Here is a 23,142-nt window from a genome sequence, read left to right on the forward strand (position 1 = left end):
CAGGAACGAGGCCTTGTGTTTCTGTATAGCTTAATGTAATAACTGGATACATCCCAGACTATGCTGGACTGATAATTAAAAGGTATTGGTAGAGTCCCCTGAGGGACTGAAGAAAAAATATGGAACTATTAAACTTTCTCATCTGGGAAACCACTGGTATCCTCTCAAACATTGGAGACTTCCAAGTAAATAGGCCAAACTCTTGATTTTGAAACTTGCCCTTATGAAACTTATTTCTGTAATGGAGAAGTTAAGACTACCTATAATGAGGCCTAAGAGTTGCTTCCAGGAAACTGCTCTTGCTCAGATGAAGCCTCTCTCTCTCTAAGCCCAACTCTGCAAGGAAAATCAGTACTCCCCTGCTACGTGGGACAGGACATTCAGGGGTGAAACACTCCCTGACAATGTGGGACATGACTCCCAGGCACTGGAGATCGACAGCACCTTCCTGTTTAAAAAGTGTAACAAAATAAGTCAAGAGGCTATTCTGGAGGCTGCTCACATGCAAGCTTCACCTAGAGAGCGCTAACTGCCTTGGTTTGTCATACCTCAGTCAACATCATTACTGTGAATTCTTATGAAAACCTAGGGCTCTGAGACTACAAAAGTTTTACACACTAAGTTTATTTTCTTGAAACCTATAACAAGAAGGCTCCTCAGCCAGATAAATCCTGAAACCCAGGGGGACCAGCCTCTCCAACAACATCAACTAATTATATCCCCTTATCTTATATCGTCAACACCCCTTCTCAACATGAAAAAGTTAGAAGGGGCATAGCCCAAAGATCCCTATAGATTGGGAGAAGGATCAAAGGAGAAGGAAGAGTTATAACAGAGAAAACAGGATTTAAAAATGACCATGACTGCTGAATCACTATATTGATATTTCTTTGAGACTCTAGTATTTTGGAGCAGCTAGAAGGAAAAATCTGAAATAGTGGCATGGTAACCTTATAACAAATTCTGAAATCTGTTCTGTAACTACTTGTTAAAATGTACTTGGTAAATTATTGCCTTTTCTTTTTTTTAGCTGTATATATGTCATATTTCACATTTAAAAAATGATTAAAAAGTAAACCAGTAGTTCCCAAAATTGTCTTCAAAGAATAGGATAAGGAAATAGGTGGCTATGTATTTAAGAAAGCATGAGCCTTACATACCTTTCTAAATCTCAACTAATTTCAGGAAAATAAATATGAAAAAAATTTTAATAGCTGGAGATATTAGAGCAGATAGAACTTTATAAACATAAACATTTCCCCCTAAAATAAACACTCAAAGTCCCTAATCTACCCACTAAACTACTAGCAAATTGCATTCTCTAAACCCTTTAAAGGGGCCTACTTTAATCTTCTAAGAGAAGAACAGCTATGTCAAGATACAAAGATTTCTTACCATGATTACTGTTCAGAAGCTAAAAATAGGCATCCGAGAAAATTGAGATCAAGCAACTTCCTATACAAACCTGACCTAATTCTTACTGATCAGTCACTGCCGAAGACCCAGGAGGCTATCGAGTTTCAGCAAAGAATCAGATTCCATGCAGAAGATTCACAGGTCCAAGGGCAATTTACATTTAAAACAGTGTTACAAAATATTAGAAATTACCTAATCTTTGTTAATAGAGGACCTGGCTACTTAACGTTTATAAAATCTATACAATGAAATACTATATAGCAGTAAAAAAGGAGGGACTTTTATAAGTGGGACAAGCTCTAAGAGTATTGTGAAGGAAATACAAGCAAAGCACAGAAAATGTTTATGTTAACCTCTGCTACACACACCTCTGCATCCATGCACATACAGCACAATATTTCTAGAAGGCTACACAAAAAACAGTACAGGTGATTGCTTCTGGGGAGGAAAGCAACAACCAAGGAATAAAAGGAAGAGCAAGAGAGACTGTTCACTCTATGGATTTTCTGCCTTGGAATTGTATACCTTGTGTATCTAATATATATTTTAAATCATTTAATATTTAATCAAATAGCACTAGGGAAAGTTAGCCAAGTTAGCATCCCTTCACATCTAAATTAAATGTCCTAGAAGAAGTCAGGGGGAAAAAAGCCCTACAATATTCAGATGACTTCTATATCATCTTCTCACCAAGAAACTTCACATAACAGATTTCACTTTAATTTGGGGCACATATCTTTTCCTCCTACTGTTTCTTGGACTGTTTAAATTAAATTTCCCATTTTATTGACAAAAGGAGGGTTTTGTAGAAAAAGCCATCTCCCCTCCCCAATAGTCTCTATCAGCCTCTTTGCAAAGCTACCCCAAACAAACACATATTCTAACTGAAAAAGGTGGCTGCAAAGCCAGTTCCCCGCCAACTCCCATGCCTTAGCTTGCCAGAGCTCCTATGATAAATACCACAAATTGGTTGGCTTAAAAAACAGGAGTTTACTGTCTCACTGTTTTGGAGGTTAGAAATCCAACATCAAGGTCTTGACAGGCCATTCTTTCTCCCAGAGTCTGGGGCATTCTGGTGGTACCCTGCCAGCAACGCTGCCTCACTCACATGGCAACTGCCTCATGCTCTGGCTTCTTCTGCGTTCTGGCTCATACGTCTACATCCAATTTCCTTTGGTTATGAGGATTTCAGCCCTATAGATGAAGGTGTCCTGTGATACAACTTGGCCACACCTCAAGTAATAATAGTATCTTCAAAGCTCCTGTTTGCAAATGGGTTCATACCCATGAGACAAGAGATTAGTAGGTCTTTAACATCCCAATACCCCACCCTTCATTTCTAAGTTCCCATCTGTGCTGGTTTGAATGTGTTGTGTACCCCAAAAAAAGCCATGCACTTTAATCCTGACTCAATACTGTAGGTGGAAACTTTGATTAGATTGTTTCCATGGAGACTGACCCACTCAATTGTGGGTGTGACCTTTTGCTTAGATTACTCCATGGAGATGTGACACACCCAACTGTGGGTGTGCCCTTTTGATTAGATGGAGATGTGACTCCATCCTTCAGGGAGGGTTTTGATGAGCTTATTGGGGTCCTTTTAAAAGGGCAGACATTTTGGAGAAAACACAATTGCATGCAAGTCAACAGAGACAAAGTTATTTGAAGATGCTTGGAGTGCCGACAGAGAGAGCAGATGACCAGACATGCGCAGAGCCCAGCAGACATCGCCATGTGCCTTCCCATGAGATGCTAAGCAAACCAGAACCCAGAGTTGTGTCCCAGAGGAGCTTAGTCAAGGACCACAGACACTTAGAGAAGAAGCCACTGGCATCAGAATCTGGAAGCAACGGAACCAGGAACAAGGACCAGGAGAAGCCAGCTATACAAGCCTTCCCATGAGACAGACATCGGCCTTTCTTGACTCAAGGTATCTTTCTCTGGGTGCCTCAGTTTGGGCATTTTTATACATTTAGAACTGTAAACTTGTAATTTAATAATTTCCCTTTTTAAAAGCCATCCCATTTCTGGTATATTGCATTCTGACAGCATTTAGCGAACCAATGTACCACCGTTCATCTACTCCTATTTAGAAATTCTGAGGCCACACTACACTGTCCCCACGTTTGGTAGAGAAATTCATCATTTGTTATGTCCCTCCTTCACTATGCTACCATCTGAAGGCACTACCAAGATGTGAAAGAATGGTTACAAAAGAATGCTTTGGACACAGATTGCCCAAGTTTGAACCCTGGCTTTGTCATTTTTACTGTGTAAACCTGGGCAGTTTATGTAACCTCTCTACACCTACTTCTCTAGCTGTAAAATATGAATAATAATACTACCTATCTGATAGTACAACTTTTTGTTCTGAGGTTTCAACCCATTACTAAGCAACAAAATCAATTTACTGATTTACATCATTTCTTTAATGGGGTGAAACAGAATAAAATAGAATGGAATAGAAAAGAAAATAGCATGAATTATTACACTTAATAAAAACTGATTCATGATTTTTTCCATTCATATATAATATGTACATAGAGGGAATATATGTGCATTAATATTCAATTTCTCATTGAGGGTCAAGTTCAAAAGCTTAGAAGTCTCTGCTATAGGTTGACTGTGAGGATTAAATATTTCATAAATACAATGTACTTAGAACACTGCTTGGCATTTAGCTAGTACTCTGCTACCTCCTGTGATCTGTATTATAATAATGGTAACTTATTTTTGTCATCATCATCATTATATGCATCTCAGAAAAGTAGACAATAAAATCAATATATAGTTCATCGGAGAAAAATATAAAAATAGAGATCGTACTAAAGTTTAATGATATTAAAATAGCCATAGAAATAATTGTCAAAATCACTTCAAAATTTATTTAAAAACAGAAATGGGAAAGAAACAGTGTTGTAGGTATACATGGTTCAGGTTCGAGAGACACTGAATTTAATGGCCATCAACAATCCAGTAAATGATAAACTTTTAATTTTTTGGTTAAGTGGCTTCATACAAGTTCATGATGACTTGGATTAAATATCAATTTCCTTTTTCTCTGATTCTGTGTTTCCAATGTAACAATCCATTTCTACATCTTACCTGTAGCAATATAAGGAAGGGGTGTGTGTGCTAGAATCAGTGTCATTAGCAATCTAATTGCTAGACAGCAAAATCCCCAATTCTGAATTTTAACCAGGGCACAGTCAGAAGACTTGGAATGAGTTAAGTATCTGCATAATTTTGATGGCCATGCTTCTTACTGTAATTTGAAAAAAACTGGATTCTGATTTGTACACATGTTCCTTAGAAGCCTGACTGATAAGCATGAGGCTGTCCCTGGACGCAGACCAGCAATTGCATGACTGACCAAGCTTCAGGACCCACACAGCTGGGATCACGTGCGGACAATAAGACACACCGCCGCCTTGTGAAGCCTTTCTGGGCCACAGCCTTTCTCATCCAAACAAAGGTCTATCTCAATGGTTTCCAAAACACTGTTTAGTCCTGAAACCCAATGGAAAACCTCGTCATGTGAAAAACAGGAAGTGAAGGCTTCCCTATTGAAATAGGGATGCGAGAGTCTGGGAAACTTTCTAGACCAGTCTCCTCCAATTTCTCCTCCTTCCACAGTTTGTCTCTACTCTCCACAGTTTTCAAACGCCACAGTTATCGATTGTGCATCAGGATGACAGGAGAGCTTGGTACAATGAGGGCAGGGGTGAGGGTTCCATCAGCCCTGGATTCAGAAGTCCTGTGGTGAAGTCCCAGAATTCGCATTTCTAACAACTTCCCAGGTGCTGCTGGTCTGGGAACCACACTCGGAGAATCCCTGCTCTATCCTGTCTCTTCAACACAATTGCTTCTTATACCTTCCAGAACCATGTGTATTTTATTCTTTTGCAATTAATTTAGAAGACAAATATTTTTATACAAAAAATTTCAAAAATTCTAGACATTAAGTAATGAGATTTGGGGATTTTCTTCAACCATTCAGTTTTTAACTCCTGAAAGTTCTAGGTTCTGTTTCCTTACAGAATAATAAATGTCCCTTGTTTGAAAATAATCCCCAAATGTTCCCTCTTGTTTAAACCACGTGAATTCTTAACATACACAGCACACATGTTGTAATCCATGAAGGGAGGCCCTTCCCTTCTTAGCGAGAATGGAAGAGGTATTTTTAGGAACAACGAGGCTACCTTTACCGTTTTATTCCAACTCACAAAACGCTGCAATAAAGTATTGCTCAGCTCAGACTGAAACAATTTTCCCATCTGTCAAAATATTTTAAATAGTATCAAGCTGGTATTACTTTGTCAAAACATTTCATCAGAGAGAGTATCTAAATTTAAACAAGCAGTTCCTCGAACTATGTAAGGTGAATAAACTGTCAATGACACAAAATATATTTTTTGGAAAATCTGCAAGGTCTCATTAGAAAGACCTTGAAAGAAATGGATGTTTAAACCACAGATAAGTGTATGTTGGGCATAGGAAAATCAATACTTCACAAAGAACTGAACATTCCATTGACCTTGAAATGACACACTTCAATTCTTCCCAAATACCATAAAAACAAACCCATCTTTATAAATAATTCTGGTCAAAGTCTTGGTAAACTTAAAATTCTGCTATGAAATATGTATAATGTGGACTGATGCAGAAACCTTAACAGATACAAGCAGAAGCTTGGAATTTGGATTGAAAAACAAAACTTGATGCTAGCTAATTCTCCCCTCACCAGCCCTGTGACTTTGGGGACAGTTTTCCTGATGTTTCTGGTCCTCAGTTTTTACATCTGTACAGAAGAGCTTGCTTTTTTTAACTGGACCTGGAGATACGGCACTAAGATGGCATTCAATGGACTCTATTTTCTTGCCTTTATGTTCATCCATAAAAAATAATATTAACCTAGAGAACTTGAGTTTAAACTGGGAATAAAAGGGAAATCAATGACCAACAGCTTTTTATACTGACAGTATATACAACTTATATGCTGGCTTTATATGTCCTCCACCTGTTTTTCTTATAGATCTGGCACAAGGAAAGGGTTAACAGAATATTCTCTCCAGGTTAAACATACCTGTGATTGTTAAGTTTAGGTGTCAGCTTGGCAAGGTTATTGTGCCCAGCTGTTTGCTCAGGCAAGCACTGGCCTGCTTGTTACTATGAGGATCATTTGTGGATTTAAATCATTAGTAAGAAGATTGCATCTATAGCTGATTACATCTACAATCAACTATGGAGACCACCTTCAACAATGAGAGAAGTCTCATCTAGTCAGCTGAAGGCCATGAAAGGAGACCTGATGAAGTCAGCCGTCAGAAGAAAGAACTTCCTTCTCTTCAGCTAGCCAGCTTCTCCTTGGGAATTCACTGAAAAACATCCGAGTTCCCTGCCCTACGAAATTTGGACTTGCCCATCCCCACAGTTATGTGATCCAATTCCTATAAAACATCTCATAATATTTACATATGTTTCCATTCTATCATTTTATATATATACATACTGTAGGTTCTATTTCCCTGGAAAACCTAACACAGTGCCCTTTTTTTTTTTCTTCACTGAGTAGTATATCTCCAAAGTATACTTCATCTACAAAGTATACCAAAACTTTCATATCCTTAAAAAATAAAATCCACTATCGTGTACTAAATGCAGGTCAAGTATCATTTTTGGAGGGAGTATAGTATACTCATAGCAAGTGGTGATAAGACTATGAACTCTCCAAAGGTTAAGTTATTACAGGTCAGATTTTAAGTCTAAGCCTTTCCCTCACAGGAGAAGTCTTCCTTTCCTGCATATGGTCAAAGCTACATGATTTTGGTTTGAGTCTGTAAGGTACCCCAGAAAACATGAATAAACTTAACTGAACCCATTACTGTGGGTTAGGTTTTGATTAGGTTATGTCTGTAAAGAACACGTAGCCCACTTCAATCAGGGTGGGGCTTAATCCTGTATTGGAATCCTTTATAAGCAGAGGGAAATTCAGACAGACAGAGACCACAGAGGAAGCAGCCAGAAGCTGAAATCAACAGAACTGAAGAGAAGGGAGAGACCAGGAGATGCCACCACGTGCCTTGCCTTGTGACAAACTAAGGACCAAGGACTGGGGCAGCCAGCAGAAGGCCACTGTTTCTGGGGAGAAAGCATCGCCTTGATGATGCCTTGATTTAGACTTTCTTTTTACCACAAAACCATAAGCTAATAAATTTCCATTGCTTAAGCCAACCCATTTCATGGCATTGACTTGAGCAGCCGAGGAAAATAAAATAATGATATTAAAGAAACAGGGCTAAAATACTGACATCTTTCTTCTTTGATGTTTAAAATACTTTATGAAGGTTTGGTTTTACAAATTTTGCATTCAAATGAATCTAGCTCAAATAGATTGCTAGAACCAAGTTACCTGATCACTAATTGAATAAAGAAGTCTCTACGAATTAATATCAATTAGTGACATGGTTAAAAGGTTTGGATTAGTTGGAGATTTAAACATAAACTCAGGCAAAGGGTTTACAATTTTAAGTTGAAGACATTCTGTTTATTCATACATAAAGAATTTTTTTCATCACTACAGAATCAAAATAATTTTTAACCAAGAAACTAACTTATTTGTAACATTTTCATATCTACGAGTATTTGCTGATCTCAGAAAAATTTCTCTTCTACCTTTTGCATGACTTCGAGTATTTTCATTACCTACAAAGTACATCTAGCCAGATGGAGAATCACACATGCAAACTTTTTTTCACATTGCTCTTTGTTATTAGTCAGTGATCTTATTATTTTTACATGTGTGATAACTATTTTTAAAATATCAATACGATGTAGATCATTAGGATTTTATGATTTGGAAACTACTTTTGCCACTTGAGGAGGGACAAGCACTTAATTTCAGAAAATGACATGGTAACTAGGACCTTGGAGGAAACGAAACATTTCCTTTAAATAATCCTGAACAAGTACTACTATTTTCACAAAAATCAATGTTCAAGATGACTTTTACGGCCAAGCCATTTTAAAGCCCAGATCCAGAAGAGACACATACCCCCCACCTTCTAGTCATAAAAATTTAGTCTCATAACCACATCTACTTTCCCTGGGGCAGGGAATTGTGGTATCTAGCTGCTTGGCCATGTGACCGGCTATGATTATTTCCATGGAACAAGGAGGAATGCACTGACAGTCCTGTCATGGATGCCAATATCTATGCTTTTCAACATAAGAACGTAAGGTCTAATTCCACAGCTACCCTTTTGCCATCTCTGAAAACTTAACAGCATACTATGCTAGTTATCTGACCATGTAACAGTGGGAAGGAAAACTCATAAATTTACCACACACTTAACTTGCATTCTGCCCTTTCTATGAAAATCTATGTCTCTTAATGGTTTCTTTATGCTACTGCATCCAGAGAAGTCATATGCTTTTAGGAAAAGCTGTGAAAAGACCAACTAACACAACCACACAATATAACAGGTGAGGGAAACAAGGATCCAAAAGAATAAGTTACTTAACTGTAGTTTAATTCCTGTTAGCTAGTTGATATTGGACCCCGGAAACAGGTGAGCATAGAAATAACATTTGTTGAACACCTAGTGCTATTCTAAGTGTCTTATTTCATTCAAACAAATAATTATTGAGCTTCATACTGATCCAAACATTGTCCTGTGACTAGATGATGCTTATACCTTGGAGAAGATTAGTTTCTAGCTTTAAATAAATTATTTTATTTTACCTTCACTTCCACCTTACCGAATAGATATCATAGATTAAGAAATTGAGATTCAGAAAGCCAAAGTCCATTTGCAAAGGTCACTCAGCTACTCAATGATACAACTAATGTTAAAACCCAGCTATGCTTGCCCTCAAGACTAGTGCCCTTTCCATAATGCCCCATCCCAACACTCCAAACACACCACATGTACTCCCAATGCCATAGCCAAAAGAAGAGACTGCACGCTCACTAACATAAGCTGGAATTTTTTTTGCACTTTCTGACTGGAATGATGCATAAAAACTACAAGTGAGTCCCACTGGATCTATGAGGAGAGAACGGTGCACATAGTCATACGTCACAAGCAGCAATTAAGGGCACAAAATCAGCAGCACGGACCCAAGAGTACAAACAAACAAGCAGACCGCGGACTATGATTAATCACATGCACATTTTCTATGTAACTGCTGTGCAACTCGGGCTCTAAAAGTTAGGGGAGACATTTCCAGTTAAGGAGATTGCAAACTGATAGTGAGTACTCTTCTAAATACCTGAATATTTTAGACCTGAGAAAACCAAACATGTGATTTCAAAAGCAGTGGAGTCACCAAATATTTAAAGGAATTAGTTACTTTGCCAAGTACATATTCACACACACACAAAAAAAGATAAAGTGAGGGGAATTATTAAGACCAACTTTCTTAAATATTGAATTCTGTGGTGGCTGGGAAGGAATAGGAAAATATTTGAGAACCTCTAATTAGTAAGAACGATTTTTTCCCATCACATATCATTTGCTTTCAGTAGGTAACATGAGTAGTGATGGAGAAATGGAAGGGGCTGGCACTCCTCCTTTGAAGTAAGCTTTATTTTGATGTCTTGAATTCTTCAGCGTGAGTTACAAATTTAAAAAAATACAGTGATATGTCCTATACTCCTGTTACTGTTGTATTTTTAACATATGTAAATTAATGCATGTGAATACAGTGGAAGTCAAAGTTTGGTCTATATATCTATGTTTAAACGATTAGTAGCAATATGAGAGAGAGAGTATTAAGTATCCTAGTGGGATAGTAAATAAAAGCTAAATAAATCTCTAGAATGAAATAGAGAATTAAGCACTTTAAGAAACAAAAAAAAAGTTTACACTCTATCTGGGTCGCTCTTTGCTATAATTATATTCAATGTAAGTTCAAAAAAGACTTCATTTTGTATCAGAAAGTGCAACTTTAACTACTATACTTAAATTAACTCCCTCCATCTGAGAATATAGAATGATATCTTCAAATCATTTAGACAAAGCTCACAGATATTATGACCTTAAAATAAAATTCTGATGCTTCAAGGGGCAAGTTCCAATTCAAAGAGTTATATATGGAAGGAATATTTTTAAGGCAATTTCACACAAAATGAGTATGATATGGTCATCAAAGATGCATTTGTAATAAACATTTTATTGAAAAACAGCATGACAGGGAAAAAAAAGTCTTTTCACCTAGAAGACAAAAATGTTTGCATTGCTAAACTTCAGTTTTGAAAAAACAAATTAATTTCTTTACATTCACTTAATTATTTGATGGTCTCAGCATGGTTCATGAAGAATAGTGTGAGGTCTACCTTATTATATTATCTAGGAAACTATTAATAAAATGATTGTTTCTCTTAAAAGTAACTATTTTCAATTATTTATATGAAATCATCTTTGCCTTCCAGATATATAGGAAATTTCTTTTCAAGCAAGCATAGGCAAAAAAAAAGGCCCTGCATAATAGAGCCTACCTGTTACTTGGAATAGTTTGTGCTGTATATAGGTCAAGAACTTCTAACTTTATATTTATTAAGTTATTTACTTATACATACATTTAAGAAGATACAAACTATGGTATTTGCAAACTGAATCTATTTGTTTTTGCAAAATGCCTTAATTTCATTTGGATAAAAATAACCTCTACATATAATTAACATATTGCTTTATAATCTGTTTCCACTTGGTATACAGAAAATACTTTTTAGGGTAGTAAATAAACATTTTAGTGGCTTATACACCCTGCTTTTAAAATGTCCTTCAGCTCATTATGTTTATTCATTAAAGGATTCAGTAAGTCAGAGAAAACCTAGTATTCATCTGGGGAAGACTTCACCCAGAGTTGAGTGGGTTCAAGTTGGCTCTTACCCTTGACACTCCTAGGAAAAGCCAGATATCTAGACAGAAGCAGCTCTTGGAGGTGGAAGACCTAAATTTTAGGGTGGTTATAAATGAGTTCCTGGGAAAGTTATTCAATATCTCTTGGCGACTCAAGTGTCTCATTGGTAAAGGCAAGATAAAGAATTTCTCTGTCGTCAAGAGAGTCTTTTATGGAGCTTTCAAAATGTAATATCTGTGACTTTAAAATATGCAGGTCATTGGAATCAGGAAGGGAAAAAAGAGCATTTGCTAAGGTGAAGGTGAACTGGGAGGCCTCTGTGTACCTTCAGATCCCCAGTGCAGAGTCTGGGGATTTTCCTTTACTGCCAAGCGAATGGTACTTTGCAACCAAGCAAGAGCCTGTTTCTGCCTTCTGAAGCTGGCAACAACCCATTTTTCTGACTGTATAAAGCCATACATTTTATTCAGCACAACCTTTCTTTCTCTATTCCCTCAAGATGCCCAAAACCTTTTTTTTTTTCTTGACTGTAAAAAATCAAGTCATGTCACCTCATTTCAAGGAAGAGATCTACAGTAGTAGCTAGACCAAAACACCATTTGTATGCAAAGAGAGTTAAACTACTGGAAAAGTACCCTTGCCAGTAGAGTATGGTATCATTAAACACAACTAAATTTGAAGCAGAAGTAGTAGAAAAAAATATATCTTTAAATGTGATAGGGTCCATTACGCTCCTTGATGAGATTACTGCCTCTCCAATACATTAGCCAACGGCACTTACAAAACCAAGGGAATATAGTACATTGGAATTATCAGAACTTTTCTAAGTAGGTCAAATTTTGAAGCAAAAAAGAAGCTTCAAGCTTTATGCAGTGTTATAAAAAAAAGAATCTTAAGAACTGTACAGCCAAGGTGCTAATCACTTTTTAAAATAAATTTTAAAAAATTGTTCACTCTTGCATAAACATTAAATGTAGCACTTTAAAATGCAGAGTCATACACCTGAGGCTGTTCCTTCACTGTCATCTTAATTCAGTTTTTAATAATAAACTGAATTTTAATTATATAAATATCTTTATTCACTTGGAAACTCTAGAAAAGTTAGCGCCAATAAACTTTAAATTTGACTCTTATTTTTAATCAAACAGATGCAATCCTAACTATAATTATAAAACATATTCTTCCTATTTCCTAAGTTTTCATTCATACAGTTTTTAATAAAATTTCAGTTTTCTTATACATAAATCTGTAATAGCTGGGTTGCTACTCATTCTTGTAATCTTTCCTATAAGAATATTTAAATCAGCAACCAGCAGCTATAGCATTTACCTAGGAGTGTCTTATGCAGCAACATGATCACATAAAAATTGACCTAAGACAATCAAGAGAAATTCAAGTACAAGTTGAATAAAAGAAAATGAATCAATTTAAAAGTAAAATCTTCTTTGGAAAATCTTCTCAAATAAGAAAAATGTGAATATTTATGTCTTAAATTTCTAATATTATGCTTATAAAGGTTAGATAAATGTGGACCAATAATGTACTTGTGAAAGTAAATGATTAACAATAGAGCCGTGTTTAGCTTACATCTGCCACAGTACCTGAAGCACTTCAGGTCCAGGCACTGAAGCCCCCAGTGAAGATGCCATCTGGGAGTGAATATATTAGGCCAATAATAGCTTATTGTGAATTACTGTGAATAATGCAGACTTGACACATTACCATTAGTAACTAGCAGATTCTGAGAAAAGGGAACTGAATTTCTTTTTTAAGTTTTTTTTTTTTTGTATAATATAACATATATACAAAGCAAAGAAAGAAAAAAGCAATAGTTTTCAAAGTACTCTTCAACAAGTAGTTACAGGACAGTTCCCATAGTTTGTCATGTGCTACCATATTATCATCTCAGATTTTTCTCCTAGCTGCTCCAGAATATAGGAGGCTAGAAGGAAAAAATATTTTTATCATTATTTACTTTTTTTTCTTTTTTTTGGAAAAAATAACATATATACAAAGAAGCAATAACTTTCAAAGCACAGCACAAGAATTAGTTGTAGAACATATTTCAAAGTTTGGTATGGGTTACAATTCCACAATTTCAGTTTTAGCTACACTAAGATATTGGAGACCAAAAGAAATATCAATACAATGATTCAGCAATCATACTCATTTGTTAAACCCTATCTTCTCTGTATAACTCCACCATCATCTTTGATCTTTCTATCCCAGTCATTAGGGGTATTTGGGCTATGGCCATTCTAACTTTTTCATGTTGGAAGGGGCTGTCAATAATATGGGATACGGAGATGGATCTGGCTGATATTCTAGAGAGGGTGGCCTTTCTAGATTCCAGGACTTATCTGGTCCAGGGACCCATCTGGAGGTTGTAAGTTACTTGAATGTTACTCGAGTGCCTGGAACCTTGTAGAATCTTATACATTGCCCTAGGCATTTTTTACGATTGGCTAGGTTGGTTTTGGTTGGAGTTTCGCAAGATATGATAGGTAGCAATGTCTAGTTGAAGCTTGCATAAAAGTGACCTCCAGAGTAGCCTCTCAACTCTATTTGAACTCTCTGCCACTGATACCTTATTTGTTATACTTTTCCCCCTTTTGGTCAGGATGGCATTGTTGATCCTACATTGCCAGGGCTGGACACATCCCTGGGAGTCATCTCCCATGCCACCAGAGAACTTTCACTCCTGGATGTAATGTCCCAAGTAGAGGGGAGGGCAACATTTTCACTTGCAGTGTTGGGCTTAGAGAGAGAGAGGCCACATCTGAGCAACAAAAGAGGTCGTCCAGAAGTAATCCTTAGGCACTCCTATAAGTAGGCTAAGCTTCTCTGCCGCATACAGAAGCTTCACAAGAGCAAGGCTCAAGATCAAGGGCTTGGCCTATTGATTTGGGTGTCGCTAATATTTGGCACAGTATCAGGGGTTTTCCCAGTGCAAAAGTTTAATAGTTTCATATTTTTTCTCCCATTCCTCAAGGGACTTTGCCAGTACTTTTTGATTATCTGCTTAACATTTTCTAGAATGTATCCAGGCATTACATTAAGGGACACAGGATTAAAGGACCTCATTCTTATTCTGGGCTGCCTGTGTTTCAGTTGTTCAGATGAGCTAGACAGATAGCTGGAGTTAGATTATTTGCTATGAAAATTTAGGTTCCAGACAAAATAAACCTTTCTTGAAAAAGGGAACTAACTTTTAAATAGGGTGTGAGAAAGGATAGAGTGAAATCACCCAGGCTTAGGCTCTACCAGGTAGAAAGGAGATTTAAGAAGGTTAAAGGGAGGAACCCTCAAGAGGTAATTTAACGCATTATCTAGGCCAGCTTCTTATTTTGAAGATGAGGAAATTTAAGACAAAAAAAGCCAACAAAAAGGAAATAACCCTAAAAACAAACTCTGCTGTTGTCACAATTTTACCTAGCACTGATCCACCTTGGTTCTTCTGATAATGAAATTCCACTGGATCAGGACAAAAAAGTTATTCTAAGTCTTATAAAAATTCAAAACCAAACCATAGTCTATTTTTTGCTACAAGAACTGAACTTAGTTTTGAATGTTAATCCACTGCAATAAAGACAGAAAGATAGAAGAATCATATGAAATAGAAGATTTTAAAATAAAAACAAGCAATAGAAAAAGCTTAAAATTTTGTTTTTTTCTCTTTAATCCCACCATTACCTATGGGCATTCCCCAAACTTAATATCCCCTTTGTCCCTACTTTTCCTCTTTTCATGTGGCTTCAACTCTCATCCCACACTGAAGACTCTCAAATCTCAATCTCCAGTTCAGTCATCTAGGCAATGACAACCCCTCCTGTTGCATTGCCCAGGAGGGCATGCTGGGAGATGCCCTACTGCTATGACAAGCACATGTCCAGATAATGGACACAGTACTTCAACCTTCTGGGCAGAAGGCAAAGCATGCAAAATCAAGCTCACTCAGTATGTTCCTTGCCCCCTCTCTCTCCTGTGCTTCTGTAAATAAGACCTCCATCTTATCACTGTGTTTAAATCACTGTCACCTTGACCTTAGGCTCCTCCTTCATCCCTGGATGCAGAAAGTCACAAGGGAATTTACTCCTTAGTATCAATCCCACTGCACCCACCCTTGGTGAGGTCTCGCAGTCACATGCCTACATTTATCATAGAGCTTGTTACTTTTTCTCCACCCCTCCAATTGCCAAGCCATTCTACAGGCATGAACATTTAAAACATTCTAATTCCATACCTTGCTTAAAAATACATATATTTGTTGCAAATTTTTAACTAAGGAGATAATAAAAAGAAAATTCAGAGTTCTGTCTATCCTTAGTAGTGGGGAAGGGAATTCACACAGGAGGTAACATCAATAATAGTTAGATTCAATTTCCTGGCTGATTAAGGCAACTTAACCTTTGTTATTACTTCTATAAATAATTAATACAGGCATTCACATATAGTTTTTATATATGAACTGTTTTTTATAATAAGGAGAAAATATTTTTTAAAGGAAGGATAGGCACTAACAGGTCAAAAATGAACAAATCTAGTAAATTTTTAAGTTATGTTTTAATATTGAAACTTACTTAAAATACACTTTACATAGGAACTAACTCTAAGTCAAGTTCCAGCTCTGATATAAGCAGTCTAATATCCATTGGGTGGAGCACTACCCTCAATATCTACAGAGACGCATTCTGTTGAGAAGTAATTCTGCAGAGGTAGGTCATACACATGCACTGCTAACTTTTTGTTATTCTCTTTGCCAAGAAATCTCAATCTAAAAACTAAATTCAAAGCTCACTTACTATGCACAACTAACTGGTAGCACATGAAAAACACAGTAAGAGATTATTCACCCTGTTGCAGAAAATCTCTGCGGAAGATTACGATGGGTAAATTCTCATACAGGGCAGTAAGCACATCTGCACCTAGAGTTGACGTCAGGGTTTCACAACCTCATCGCTATTGCCATTTTGTGCCCAATCATTATTTGTTGTGGATGTCCACCTTGCATACTGATATTGCACCAATACCAAATGTCTCAGGGCAGGGGTGGGTGAGTGTAGGACAAAATTTCTCCTGGTTTACAGTCACTGGCTTCTGTGAATGGTACCTCCTCCAGGTGCCTCCAGCACAGTACCCTGTGGCCTTTACACCGGGAATGCAAATATGAAGAAAGCGCTGAGGTCACGTATACTACACTTCAGGGGAAATGAATTTAAACGAGCATAAATGGATTTATTATTGTCTCTTTGAATAGTATATGGCTACCTGAAAAGTAAAATAAGAAAAGGTATAAATAACTGCCACTTTGGAAAAATACATGACTTTTACAAAGTCTTCATGTATTTATTTAATTAGTGAAGGGAAAATTAATTAATCAACATGTCAAAATACAATTCAATTTTTTAATTGAATTCTATTTCTATTTATCATACACCAGTGAACTCCTTGTTATCAAATTCTATGATGTTTTTTATCATTTAACAACTCTTTCATTAGATTTGACATAGATAGCCACTCCTTTGTCCTGGATATTGCTATCTTTTCATGTCTTCCAAACTACAACTTTCTGTTTTTTCCTTTTCTCAGGCTACTTATCTACCTCCTTTGCTGGATGAGTCCTCTCACTTTATACCCTCTCCCTAGATGATCACATCTATTTCCATAGCTACACACGCCATCTGCATGACATTGTTAGCCCTCTTGACATATTCTCCTTGAATTTTCTGAAAGCATTTCAACTGAAATGTCCAAGCCTGCTCCTTGTCCAGTTTGTCCCATCTCTATATATGGCATCTCCACAGACCCAGCAGTTCATGCCAGATCACCATTCTTGACAACACCCTCACTCTCACCTCATATCCAATTCTTTACCGAGTCCCAATGATTACTGTACTGGTTTGAAAGGAAGTATGCCCCCTAAGAAAAGCCATGTTTTGATATAAATTCCATTTTTAAAGGTTGAATAATCCTTATTCAATATTGTATATTTGAAACTGTAATGAGATCATCTCCCTGGTTGATGTGATTTAGTCAAGAATGGTTGTTAAACTGGATTGGGGGATGACATGTCTCCACCCATTTGAGTGGGTCTTGATTGGTTTATTGGAGTTCTATAAAAGAGGAAATATTTAGAAGAATGAGCGACTCAGAGAGAGCAATACTACAAAGCAGAGAGTCCACCAGCCAGCGACCTTTGGAGATGAAGAAGGAAAACGCCTCCCAGGGAGCTTCATGAAACCGGAAGCCAGGAGAGAAAGCTAGCAGATGACGCTGTATTCACCACGCGCCCTTCCAGCCAAGAGAGAAGGCCTGTGTTCACCATGTGCCATCTCACTTGAGATAGAAACCCTAAACTTCATTGGCCTTCTTGAACCAAGGTATCTTTCCCTAGATGCCTTTGATTGGACATTTCTATAGACTTGTTGTAATTGGGACATTTTCTTAGCCTTATAACTGTAGACTAACAACTTATTAAATTCCCCCTTTTAAAAGCCATTCCGTTTCTGGTATATTGCATTCTGGCAGCAAGCAAACTAGAACAATTACACAATCACATTTTTCAGCTCTGTCCACTGCCACTCCCTTAGTCCGGTTAATTATCATTTCTGGTTTAGGTTACAACAATAGCTTTATAATCTGTTACCCTGCCTTCCTGTACTCCTTACAAATCATTAGCCACTCTGCAACTGATCTGAAAATATAATTCAGATCATGCAACTTCCTATTGAAACCTTTCAGACACTCCTGATTGCATTTAGAAGAATATGCAACCTCCCAACAAGCCTGACCTGGACTCAGCGGACTCCTCTAAACAACACTCTGCCTTTTACGTGATCCAGACACACTGGCCTTTCCTCTTTCTCAGAGAGGCTAAGGTCTTTCCCCCTTTGGTACAGGCTGTTCTCTGTGGCTAGAAGGCTCTTCTCTCTATGCCACTAAGTCTTGGTTTAAAGTTAACTTCCTTTGAGAGACTTTCCCTGATCCCCCAAATTTTGTATCTTGTGCTATATAAATATCCAACATGCATTATGTCAAAATCATATAATTCACACAACACTTCTTTGAGCTTGGTATCATTTACAGATGATGAACACAAGACTTGGGTAAGGTTTTGTTAGATATCTCAAATCAAAGAGTAACAGGGGGCCACAGCAGCTCAGCAGGCAGAGTCCTCACCTGCCATGCCGGAGACCCAGGTTCGATTCTCAGTGTCTGCCCATGCAAAAAAAATAAAAAATAAAAAAATAAGAGTAACAGGATTTGAACCACCACTGTCTAATTCCAGAACCTGGCTGTACCCACACCTTACTGCCTTTCCCAATGTAAATGTTCCAGTTTATATGATACGAACTACAGCTTCACTCCTTTCGTGCAAAAAACTAGTCTTTGAGCTTTCTGAGGACAGGAAATATGTCTCTCTATCTCTGAATCTCCAGTCCAGAAAATACTAAAAAAAAATGTGAATAAATGATTGAGTGAACAAATGAAGCAGAAACTTATCTCAAGGAAGACTGATGCTTTATTCATTCAAGACTTTGAATAAAACATCTACTCCCTAGGCAGCATCATCATAAAGGCATGGATGAATGATAAAGTTTAGGACAGAAAAAGAAGATTTGGAAGTGTGAATGGCACTGGTACTCCATGTGAAGTGCTCCATGTGGTCAAGCCCACAAAAACGCAACAAATTAGAGCTGAAATAAGCAGAAGGAGAAGAGGATCCTATAAGGTAAATGGACCTCCTGAGTCTGTTTCTAACCATAGACAAGGAGATGGACATTTCCAACCCTGAATCCTACTTTACATTGCGAATGAGATTTAAAAAAATGTATCAAAGGAAAAAGGAAATAGGAGTGATAGCTAACTCTGGAAAAGGGTTTGCAGTCACCTTTACTAAGGGCATCTCTGCTTTCTCAAAGGTTTAAGGATCCAAGGATGCTTTATAACATTTCTGCCCACTTCACTTCCCCTCAACCCAGCAACTCCATTATATCTCCTTCCTACTCTGTAAAAAGACAATATGATTTCAACTCTCTTCCAGTGTTTACATAGGTAAATAGCTGATACTATGAAAATACCACAGCCAATAAAGGAAAGGTAACGACTGCAGATTGTATCAGACAAGTCAATCATTTAATATTTGATGGTTTCATTTCTAGTTCTGAATTTCAGACAAGGTCCCTTTCAGTGAAGATATTTTTTAAAGAGCACCATTACTCCACTGGAGGGAAAAGAAATCCTCCAAGTTGTGAAATTAACCTCTCCCTTCATTCACACATTCAGTTCTATTTTTGCAGTTGTCCCAGTAAACTAAAAGAAAAAGCACTGAAAGTCAATTCCAGGTTTTAAAATGTCTGACTGTGCATGTCCCAGTTCTCTTCAGCACCTTCCAGAAGATTCAGCCAATTTTTATTTCTGCAGCACATCAGTGTTTATCATTTGTTTTACAACAGCACTGCATGTTCTCAAAAATTGACTTAGATGAATTTCACCCATCTTCTACAGAAACTCCAGAGAGACAAATGGCCTTAAAAATAAAATCTACCACTGAGGCATGGTTAATTTACTAAAAGAGCATTTCTTTTTTTACTGTCTCAGTTCAATATTTACTTCATTACAGCAGCAATTCCACTCCCACCCTTACCAGCCTCTGTATTTGTCAAGATTTATAACAAATTTCCAGCGTATAATTAGACATTATGAAAATTCACTGTGGAAAAAATCTTGCTGGACAAAAGCTTCTCCATTCAGCTTGCTATAAAGGAACACTGATGACTTTCTCCATCAAGAAGGCGAAGATCAAAAACATGGACCTATTTTGATTGCAAATGCTTAACTGTACGCAAGATATCAGCATAGTTATTATCTTCAGTTTGTAGATGAGAATCCAGGTGTAGAAAGGTCAAGAAACTCCCTCAAGGACAACAGATTGTGATGGAACCTACTTCTAGTCAGGCAGGCAAACCTAGAGTAAAATTCCAACTCTGTCTCTTATTAGCTGAATCATTAAAGGTAAATCACTTAATCTCTCCATTCCTCAGCTTTCTTATCTATAAAACAAAGAAACTGACAATAAGTATTGCATAGGGGTAGTGGAAAAATTAAATGAGGAAAACCACCCAGTGCAGTACCAGGCACATAGTAAATGCTCAATACATGGCAGCCATTATTATTATTATTATTATTATTATTATTATTATTATTATTAATAATGTAGAGACTAGTGGCATGGGGAAGGTCTTCACTTCCCCATTGGCTGTCCTCTTAGAAATTTCACCATCTTCATTATTAATGAAAGTAAGTACATGGGCAACTTGGGCCATGGAAGAAGGGACCTCACCTCTGGGAGGAAAGGACAAGAGCTGGGACATCAGGCAGTCTCTCAGGGACCAGCAGTGTTGCCCAAATCAACTACAATCCACTTCCTCGGGGGTAAGAGAGGGGCTCTTCTCTCAGATTTGCCATCCCGTGCCTAATGGGCTTAGACAAATCTCTACTCCCTCATCTGTAAAGGGAGAGCATGGACAAAACAAACTCTAGCACTGTTTGTGTTCCCAGAGAACTAATTCAGGACTTGGGGGGAAGGGTAAGAGCAGGGAGTTTCAGGAGCCCAGGAGCAAACAAGAGGTATCAATGGAGACCTTTCCTGGCGTCACAGCATCAAATAATCAGGAGAAAAGCAATACTCAGAAAACAAGGGTGCTCAGACACGATTGTTAGCTTTCTATCTGAACAAGTTCCATCTCTACCATCCCTCTAATAATTTAAGGAAACAGTGTACAGCTAGTATACAGTGAGTACTACATTCCTGGGGATGTGGTAAGTGCTTTACATGCACTGCCTCACACACCAAGGATAGGACAGTTATTATCTTCATTTGGTAGGTGAGAAACTGGGGTATAGAAAATCAAGTAACTTCCTCAAGGACACCGGATTGTAATGGAACCAAAATGTGACCCAAGCAGTCTGGCTCCTGAGTCCAACCTACTGACTACTGCTTCCCACCCTTGCCTCCACTGACCCAGCTACCATTGGAACTTGGTTTCATTTTCTAAGACTCAACTCAATTTTCGGTAATAATATTTCTCTAAAACTTACATGACTAGGTTGGTATAAGCTTTTAGGAGATTACAGGACTCTTTCATCTAATGTTCACTTTGGCCACATTTCAAAATAATGCAATTCAACTGTACTAATGTGGGGGGGCAGAGGGGCATTCCATGCAGGTGTGGATGAAACAACCTGGGGGATGAGCTGACAACTGTTGAAGCAGTGTGGTCGGAGCCTCGGGAATCCTTACACTGTTCATTCTATTTCCTTAGAGTTTGAAATTTTCCATATTAAAAGGTTAAAAGCAATAAAATTTCAACCATAGAGAAGATAATCAAAGATCTTAAACCTTAGTAGGATCCAGAGGAACATTTAGGTAGAGTAGTTGGTTCTTCTGCTAACAACTCCAAAGTCTGGATTTCAAGAATTTAGAGTACAGGTACTTATATATCAAAAATTATATTAAATCAAGAATTCCTTCCTAAGCTTTTTTTTTTTTTTTTTTAAAGCACTGTCTATCTGGAGAATAAGGACATTCTGGAAATAGAATGGAATCTTTTGCTCACTCTAATTTTTGCTGTTGCTGCCAATTGGAAAACCTTTCCTTCCCTCCTTCTAATACATTTATCTTTTAACAGGCCATAAATTACTAAAGACTATTTGCATAGTCAAACTTAAAAACGTCCACCTCAAATCTTTTTCACGGTGCTCTTAAAAGATGAAAAGAAAGAGACTTACCCATTCTGTTATGCATTCCCTCTTTGACAAAGTGTGCTGTGGTTTAGAAAGCGAGCACAGTCCTTCTGAACTTTTCTGTATCCGTTATAATATTAAAGAGCCGCAAGGAAGGGAAGTGGTTAGTCAACTTGCTAATTTTATCAGTCCCTCCCACTGGTTAAACAGTACCTGATGCTACAGACACAAAATCAGTTTTCCAGCCTACTTCCCTACTACAGCACTACTTCAGAAAGATAGCATAACTTGAGGGCAAAAAGAATGACTTTATCTCATTCATAGGCAATAGACAGTTAATGAATGAACAATTTATTACTATTAATAATAAGCCTAAAAAACTGCAGAAACTAGCAATTCAACAAAATGAGGAGCAAAGAAAATGTCTGTCAGCTCCATAGTCTCAGCAAACTCAGCGAGTTGGGAGGGGAGGAGAGGGGAGGAGAGGGGAGGGATTTTTTAATGCAATACAGGACGTGTGGGAAGTTGCTGGTGTTTCATTTGTTGATAAATTATTCTGCCCTGGAAAGGGGCCAGTTTACCAAATAGAGAAACTTCTACAACTTGGAGCCCTGGCTCAGACCACTCTCTTCCTCTGGAGCTTAGCAATGAAAACTTAGGACAAAGTAGCAGATAGGTGCTTCTGAATGAGGAAATAATTAAACATCCTCAGAAAAAGGCTGTGAGCTATTTTTTATATATGAAAAGGTGCAGAACATGAGAAGAAACTATCGGCCCTTAAACAGAGTTTAATGAAATGAAATGAAATGAAATGCTTTTGATGTTTCTATTCACTACCTACCCTTCAATTATTGCAGCCTACAAAATATTTTCACCCCAGAACCCTACTTCAGGAAATGTGCTGAACAACTTCAATGGGTGGCATTTGAATTAAATCCCAGAATAATCACTTTTAAGTGGCTCTCCCACCATATCTAAAGATTACAGCATTCGGAAAGAGAACGTCTGAAAATTAAACCGTCCTTGAAGACCTACTAACTTTCTGATTTTGATTGGCTGAGAAAACTCAGAGAAATTCTGATAGCTATTATATATTCCCAGGAAGATTATAGT

The 23,142-nt window shown here is 37.5% G+C and overlaps 1 protein-coding gene across 12 annotated transcripts in view; it reads right to left on the reverse strand.

The window, feature by feature from the left end:
* HDAC9 (histone deacetylase 9) overlaps positions 1 to 23,142 on the reverse strand; it is a 970,134-nt gene that overhangs the window by 728,358 nt on the left and 218,634 nt on the right. For 3 of the 12 annotated variants that reach the window (XM_077122311.1, XM_077122318.1, XM_077122304.1), the window contains exon 1: positions 22,075 to 22,220. The exons of 1 other annotated variant lie outside the window; for it this stretch is intronic. In XM_077122311.1, the coding sequence (XP_076978426.1) occupies positions 22,075 to 22,090 (16 nt within the window). In that variant the 5' untranslated portion in view covers positions 22,091 to 22,220. Of the gene's footprint in view, positions 1 to 22,074; positions 22,232 to 23,142 lie in introns of those variants that run through there. 8 more of the 12 variants (XM_077122328.1, XM_077122324.1, XM_077122321.1 and 5 more) reach the window with 7 other exon arrangements.

The sequence above is a fragment of the Tamandua tetradactyla genome, chromosome 1 (assembly GCF_023851605.1).
Source record: "Tamandua tetradactyla isolate mTamTet1 chromosome 1, mTamTet1.pri, whole genome shotgun sequence".
Taxonomy (NCBI): Eukaryota; Metazoa; Chordata; class Mammalia; order Pilosa; family Myrmecophagidae; genus Tamandua; species Tamandua tetradactyla.